The 7,422-nt window shown below is 50.4% G+C and overlaps 3 protein-coding genes across 3 annotated transcripts; all 3 read right to left on the reverse strand.

The window, feature by feature from the left end:
* Positions 1 to 423: 423 nt before the first annotated feature.
* Positions 424 to 1,266, reverse strand: LOC9635500 (glutathione S-transferase U19). Its single transcript, XM_002979743.2, has 2 exons — positions 931 to 1,266; positions 424 to 867 (listed from the first exon to the last, which is right to left on the reverse strand). The coding sequence occupies exons 1-2, from the start codon at positions 1,240 to 1,242 to the stop codon at positions 514 to 516; spliced, it is 666 nt and encodes a 221-aa protein (XP_002979789.2). The 5' UTR covers positions 1,243 to 1,266; the 3' UTR covers positions 424 to 513.
* A 43-nt stretch (positions 1,267 to 1,309) lies between these two features.
* On the reverse strand, positions 1,310 to 2,090 carry LOC9635877 (glutathione S-transferase U19). The gene is made up of 2 exons (XM_002979744.2): positions 1,794 to 2,090; positions 1,310 to 1,738 (listed from the first exon to the last, which is right to left on the reverse strand). Exons 1-2 carry the CDS (start codon positions 2,058 to 2,060, stop codon positions 1,382 to 1,384), a joined length of 624 nt encoding a protein of 207 aa, XP_002979790.2. The 5' UTR covers positions 2,061 to 2,090; the 3' UTR covers positions 1,310 to 1,381.
* A 1,107-nt stretch (positions 2,091 to 3,197) lies between these two features.
* Positions 3,198 to 4,883, reverse strand: LOC9635879 (linamarin synthase 2). The gene is made up of 3 exons (XM_002979746.2): positions 4,784 to 4,883; positions 4,243 to 4,722; positions 3,198 to 4,189 (listed from the first exon to the last, which is right to left on the reverse strand). Exons 1-3 carry the CDS (start codon positions 4,872 to 4,874, stop codon positions 3,276 to 3,278), a joined length of 1,485 nt encoding a protein of 494 aa, XP_002979792.2. The 5' UTR covers positions 4,875 to 4,883; the 3' UTR covers positions 3,198 to 3,275.
* Positions 4,884 to 7,422: the final 2,539 nt, after the last annotated feature.

Below are 7,422 nucleotides of genomic sequence, written 5' to 3' on the forward strand. Positions count from 1 at the left end.
TTGCTATGAACACTATGTTAAAAGAGATGTGCCAAAAAAGGATAATTCAGTTCTTTTGCCATGAGCACCAAGAGCAAGATGTGAGAACATACTGCTCTAAATAAGCAATTTAGTCGATTGTCTATTTGATTTGCAACATTAACAACTTGGTAGAATGCATGGGATGAATGGGTCTATGGGCCATGAATGGCTCCATTCCATACATAGCATGGGTCATTTCTATGGGCATGATGCCCCATCTGGGGCATAAGGATTGGATATTCGTAAAATATTCTATGCTTGTGTTTTTTCACACTCATAATACACGTGGCCCAATAGCAAGCATACACATGGTGTGAGTGAAATCCACCTTTATAAAATCCACCCTTTTACGAATTGCACGCCATACCATGCACGGAGGAATGCAAGAGTGGGCTTATTTCGTATGTGAATTTCCGAGAAGGCAGACGGACTTAGAGATACCACGTAAAAGAATATTCTAATAAAATTAAGCGTATGCTTTTTTCCTCTCAATCACTTTCCTCTGTACACCGCGGAGCGAGCCACGAGAAACTCTTTGAGCGCCTCGACTGTGGGCAGCGCGAGCTTGGCAGCGGGATGCGCGAGCACGGCCTGGAAGAAGTTGTGAAGACGCGGGCACTGCTCCTGGCTCGCGGGCTTCAAGCCCATCACGCCCGCAATCCCTGGGATCCACACCGCGTAGGGGGCGAGCATCACATCCAAGAACGCCATTCTCGCGCCGCCAAAGAATGGGCCTTCTTCCTCATTGCCCAGCTTCGTGAATGCCTCCTCGAGAAGCTCGTAGTTCTCGATAAACTCCTCGTTCGTGGCGTCTCCACGCATGAATCGCATCAAGCAATCCAGAAGCTGTGCCATGGATCACATCAGGGATGTGTGGCTCTAGAGACATCTAGCTCGAGTAAAGCATACCTTCTTGTCAATGAAATCCGTCCAGAAGCGATGCTCTGCGCGGAGGAACGCGTCCGTAGGCAGCAGTGGAGATTCTCCGGACCAGACCTCGTCGATGTACTGAACGATAATGACTGATTCCACAATGGGCTTCCCATTGTGGATGAGAACCGGGACCTTCTTGTGGATTGGATTGGATTCGAGCAGGAGCTGGCCCTTGTTCCTCAGGTCCTGGGGGAGATCATCGTGCTCGATGCCTTTGAGTAGCAATGCAATCTTTACTCGCAGAGAAAAGTGGCTCACCCGGGAGCTGAGCAGCGTCACGCCATCCATGGATCCGGAATGGATTGGAAAATGAGATCTCGAGAGAACAGTAGAATTCTAGAATGCGATCAATCCAAACACTAGTGAAATTGTCATTATATTACATTAGATACCTCCAACTTTTTCTTGTTATTAATGCAAAGGCTCTTTACTTATTTCCCGCAAAGCGAACCTGGATAAATTCCTTGAGCTTCTCGACCGGGGGCAGTGCGCCCTTGGCAGCCGGATGCTCGGACACGGCCTCGAAGAACTTGTGAAGACGCGGGCACTGCTCCTCGCTGGCTTGCTTCAAGCCCATCACTCCCACAATCCCGGGGATCCACACGGCGAAGGGAGCGAGCATCACATCTAAGAAGGAGAAGCTCGCGCCGCCGAAGAAGGGACCCTCTTGTTCACTCCCCAGCTTCGTCAAGGCCCCCTCGAGAAGCACGCAGTTGGCGATGAATTCCTCGTTTGCGGCATCTTTGTCGTTCCCGCGCACGAAACGCATCAAGCAGTCCAGCAGCTGTACAAGCAAAGGCGTGAGATCGAGTAGATTTCTCAAGACTTATAGAACATACCTTCTTGTCGATGAAATCGCTCCAGAAGCGGTGCTCTGCGCGGAGGAATGCGTCTTTCGGCAAGAGTGGCGATGTTCCAGGCCAAACCTCGTCGATGTAGTGGACGATGATGGCCGACTCTGCGATGGGCTTGCCCTTGTGGATGAGAACCGGGACCTTCTTGTGAACTGGATTGGACTCGAGTAGGATCTTACTCTTGTTGCCCAAATCCTCGGGGAGATCTTCGTGCTCGGTGCCCTTGAGCAACAGTGCAAGCTTGGCTCGCATCGAGAAGGGGCTGGGCCAAAAGGTGAGCAGTGTTACTGTTGAGAGTAGATGCTAAGGTAGATGCTTAGCTAGGCAGTTAGGATGATGTGGCATTAGGCAGTTGCCACAGCCCGTGTATACATAGCTTCATATATACAATATGAGCAGTCGTTGCCAACAGTCGCTGCCTTTTTTATCATGGTATCAGAGCACAGATCTTGAGGACCTGTGAAGGATGAAGAAGAAGAAGAAGCTTCCAAATGCCAACGGCAGAAGCAGAGTAGCCTAGAGCGCAGCAACAAAGCAATGGCAGAGCCATACCAGCAGCGAGGAGTGGCAGATAGTGACTCAGAAGCCCTGGAGCGGCAGAAGATGTTGATATGCTCCAAGAGAGGAGCAGCAGAGCAGCCAAGAAGCCCAGGAGCAGCAGAGCAGTGACTCAGCAGGCCGAGAAGCAGAACGGCCAAGATGCTTGAAGAGACGAGCAGCAGCAGCCAAGTGAGCGGCAGCAGATAGCAGCGGCAGAGTTGGCTGAGAAGCCCAGCAGTGGCAAAAGAGCTCCAAGAGAGGAGCCAAAGGAGCGATGGCAAAAGAGCTCCAAGAGAGGAGCCAAAGGAGCGATGACAAAGCAGCCAAGAGTGGCAGAGGCAGCAAGCCCTAGAGCAACAAGATGTAGTTGCTTTGAGTGGGAGTCAGTGTCAGTTGTATGCATGCTGAGCATCTTATGTTCAGGCTTTGTCTTAGTTTGTAGACACGCCTGAGTGGGAGTGTTGAGAGTAGATGCTAAGGTAGATGCTTAGCTAGGCAGTTAGGATGATGTGGCATTAGGCAGTTGCCACAGCCCGTGTATACATAGCTTCATATATACAATATGAGCAGTCGTTGCCAACAGTCGCTGCCTTTTTTATCAGTTACATCTTGATCACTAGAAGCCATTGGAATTGGGAAATCGAGAAGAAAGATCTGGAAATGCGAGAGGCTGGAGAAAGGTTTGTTGAAGTCGCGCTTTATATAGTCCGTGTGATCCACGGGGAGCGGAATTTCTGAGAAACAGGAGACGAAGGCTTCAAGGGAGTTCCAGAACATAATTCGTACCTTCGTTAGGCCACGATTGACTGAGAAGAGATATTCGAGAAGAGATCTTCGTGAATGTCGGTAGAACACTTAAGTTTTTAACCCGGTTATTCCCAAGCCCACCACCCGAGCGACCACAGTTTGTTAGACCGAAGCCAAAGATCACGATCGAGTGTCGGTAGAACACAAGTCTGTGAACAGCATCAAGTTATTCCGAGAGCCACCACCCGATGCCGCTGCCTTTCTCGCCGCGTCCCTGAATTCCCTCGCTCTCGCCTTTCGAGCTTTCTCGTTGAAGATCCTCGCAATGGCCTCAGCAATCTCCTCCCGCTTCACAAACGCGTCGGAGCTCCTCCCGTCCGAAACTTCCACCCCGATGCGGCACCTCTCCGCCATGATCTTGCGGTTGAGCCCCTGCTCGTATATCCGAGGCCAGCAGATGATCGGCACGCCGCTGGAGACGCTCTCCAGGACCGAGTTCCATCCGCAGTGGCTCACGAATCCAGCCACTGCCCTGTGCGCCAGAACTTCTCTCTGCGGCGCCCATGAAACCACCAGGCCTCGTCCCTTGGTCCGCTCGACGAAGTTCTTGTAGAAGTCACTGTTCTTCACCAGGACTGTCGTGTCTGCTTCGTCCACGAACTGGAGCGGCCTGACTGTGAGCAAGAACGGCACCTTGCTCGCCTCCAAACCGAGCGCGAGCTCCTCGAATTCCTCCTGCGACAGCTTCGCTATGCTGCCGAATGCGACATAGAGGACTGAGTCTGGTTCCTGCGTGTCGAGCCAGTCGAGGCATTCCCTGTCCTCCTTGAGAAAGCTCAGCACGGACTTCAAGTCGCCGTGATCATCCAGCACCGGGAACAAGGGACCGATTGGCAGAAACTTGTCGTTGAAAAGCTTCTTCATCGCGTCCACCACCTCGGGCTCCAGCTCGTGGAATGTGTTACACAGGATCCAGGAGGACGCCTTGAGCCGCTCGGCTCCAGCACGAAAGTACTCAAGCACGGCTTCCGTGTAGTGCCATGGAAGATCAGAGTCTATCCCCGGAATGTAAGTGATTTCTCGGTCCTCGCCATCTGATTTTAAACAAGACAAAGATTTAGAGCTATAAGAGTTGACAAAGACAAACCTTTTATCGGAAGATCGCCTTCGGAAATAAGCAGTGGGACGTGGTACTCAACAGCAAACCAAGCCGCACTTCCAGGCCAGTAAACAGCGTATGGAATTCCAAATTCGCTGGTGACTGGAGCACACCATGATCCAGCATAGTGATCAGAGATTATGACGGTAACGCGAGGTCCACTGTCATTCAGAGCTTGGATCAAATTCTTGAACTCGCCGCCGAGATCGTAAACTGCTCTTGAAAAGCGCATTAGATCAGCTTCTGCAGCAGCGAGAACTCCTTTCGACAAATCCACCGCGGGATGAAGAGCCTCCAGCCTGATATCCAACTCCGAAGGAAAATCCCATACCTTGATCTGCTCATGAATGGAAACCACGTTGGCGATGGTAACTGCGCATCCGAGTTCTGCCAGCTTCTTGCCGAGGAACACAACTGGCGAAAAGTGCCCCTGAGCAGGATACGGGACGAGTACCACATGTGGTTTGCCTGCAAACATCATATTGTCAATGCAATTTCTCTCGAGTTCTACGAAGAAGAAAGAACGAACCTGAAGCGCTATATTTTGGTGGAGTAGGCCAGCTGACACACCGAAGCCCGTTCCTCGCCCTTCCACGTTGGCTTTTTCCGGAAAGAATCATTCTTCCGTCCCGGGGAAAACGAGAGGACACTTGTCGCAGGTTCCTGCCTTCAGTAACTCTCTGGCAACCTCATCCAGTAGAAACTTGAAAATCTCCTTCGCAATTTGCACTGCTATTCTCTGTAGCTCCTCCTCTGTGCCTGCCCAGTTTGCCTCTTTACTAACATCTCCCTGGTGAAGGCCTTCGACTGACTGCTGCTGGAGGCCTGTGTTATGGCATATCTCACTCCAAACGTCTCGCAGAAGTCCCCGGCTCGAAGGCTTACAAGACTTCCGAGCCAAAATCTCGTTGACGACGTCGAAGAGAAACCGGCGATGAGATAAATTGTCAGGACTTCCTTGATAGTCTGCTTCCAGCGTCTGAAAAGCTTGAGAAATAGCCACAGGCCTTCGACTGTCACACTCATAAAGGGGCGGATTCTTGGACGCCAAAAGTACCTTAGAAACGTAGACAAGATCTGCTAGACGAGTGTCAGCCACAGGTTTCCCTGTGTTTACTCCCCGATTCGGTGCTTTTAAAACTCGACGAGTTTCTGCAAGGACGCCACGTTAATTCAGATAAAAGAAACCTTGTTCATAGGTAGCATTACCTCCCGAGTGTCTTTTGCGAAGTTCCAAAATAGATACTGGACTTGTCTGCTGCAACGTCTCGCTCGCATTTGCAAAAATTCGTCATCGAGAGAAAGACCACCTTGGAAACCATACCTCTACGATTTCAACTTGAGGCGCCAGTCGTGTATCATAAACTTCAGAAAAGGTTCTCTGTTCTAGCGTGTCTCCAGGCCGGTCTTCGTCAACGAGAGCCTGCTTTCTCGAAAGTTTTATTGGCGTCGTTTGGTATGCTGGCGAAGAAGTCGTAAGATTCGCACTTTCCAAACTTTGGTGGCAACTGATGTTAGAGGTAGAGATGATGTGGCAGTAGTTATGCCCACGTGGCAGTAGCTTTATGTATATGTACACAATCATATACAGTTATATATATACAGTTCTTCCTCCTCGTGTGCGCGTCTCTCCGCTGCTAACATGGTATCGGAGCCTTGGGCTCCTTGATCCTGAGAATGGCGCTTGCTGGCCAGGAGGCCAGTGATGAGGAGGAGGATGAGCCTCCCAATTGCAATCCCTCTTGCAATGTTTGGGACGCTTGAGGCGTTGCACCAAGGCACCAGGCTGTGTAGAGGTGCTGAGCAACAAGCAGCAGCAAGTAGAGAACAAAGCCAGTGGGAGATTGAGAGATTTCACCAACCCACATCAAGAATTGGGTCAAGATTCAAGAACATTGCATAGCAATTCTTTGCAGGAATTTCCAGCAATTGGGAAGGATGCTCATGGAGATTCAAGTGCCTAGTCGCAGAGAAGTGGGAGCCTGGCAGTTCACGGCCAAGACCTCATGCTAGAGGCAAGATTGAAGCCATAGCAAGAAGCAAAGAGTGTGCAAGCAAGTCCAAGACCAAGAACCAAGTTTTGGGTAGTTGATTGATGAGTTTTCATATGCTTTTCTCATCAGCTTTCCATGCTCATCATCTCAGACTAGCTAGGCACGATTCAGGCTTAGATTCAGACTGGAATCAGCCGCCTGATCGTGAGTGGGAGTGTTAGAGGTAGAGATGATGTGGCAGTAGTTATGCCCACGTGGCAGTAGCTTTATGTATATGTACACAATCATATACAGTTATATATATACAGTTCTTCCTCCTCGTGTGCGCGTCTCTCCGCTGCTAACATGGGCATGAAGAGCTGAAAGGTGGCAAGAGATTTATGTGGACGCTGAAATGAGCGGACACAAGACTTGTATATATTTTACATGGAGAAAATGAAAAGGCAGTAGGTTAGGGGAAACAGAGTGTGTCGTTTAACTAGAAAACTATCATGGTATCGGAGCCTAAACTGATATATCGTCTCAGCGTCGGAGTGGAAGCGTCTTGGATGTCCAGTGGCGTTCGTTCCGGCAAAGGCAAATGCGAGCTGACGTCTCTGAAAGCACTCTCCCGAGCCTTCCTGGTGATCTCTTGAGCGATTTCTTTCGCATCCTTGGAGCCATCTCTGAGGCGATGTATAACGAACTCCCTGGCAGATTGCTGCTGCGTTTTGGTTTCGGTGACAGCGTGCAGTACTTTCTCCCTGGCCGGAGAGTCGGGCTCAAACTCCTCCCTGTGAAATCGCGGTTGCGTTTCAAAGACTTTGTTGCTGGTTGTTTCCCGAAAATCTGGAGAGTGCGGCTTGTTGATCATCACCTTCTCGTGAAATTGTCTAGTTTCTCTTGTGCTAGCATATACTGGTGGAGAACAGGACCCTTGTCTTCCCTTTGCCGGACCAGGCTTCAAAACTACAATCCTCGTCGAACCATTGTCAATAGAGACTTTCTTTCGAGTTTCAGCACGTTGCCCTTCATGTCCGTTCAACAAGAGATGGAGAAGAGTTGGCGTCTTCAAAGGCTCCTCATTCACAGGCTCCACTGGACTTTCAAACTGGAGAAAGCTGTCCTTACTCGGCTCGAGAGACCGCATCGCTTCCAAAAGCTGCCGGGATCGGTGCGTAACCCTCGGAGAGTA

The sequence above is a fragment of the Selaginella moellendorffii genome, unplaced genomic scaffold (genome assembly GCF_000143415.4).
Source record: "Selaginella moellendorffii unplaced genomic scaffold, v1.0 SELMOscaffold_42, whole genome shotgun sequence".
NCBI lineage: Eukaryota > Viridiplantae > Streptophyta > Lycopodiopsida > Selaginellales > Selaginellaceae > Selaginella > Selaginella moellendorffii.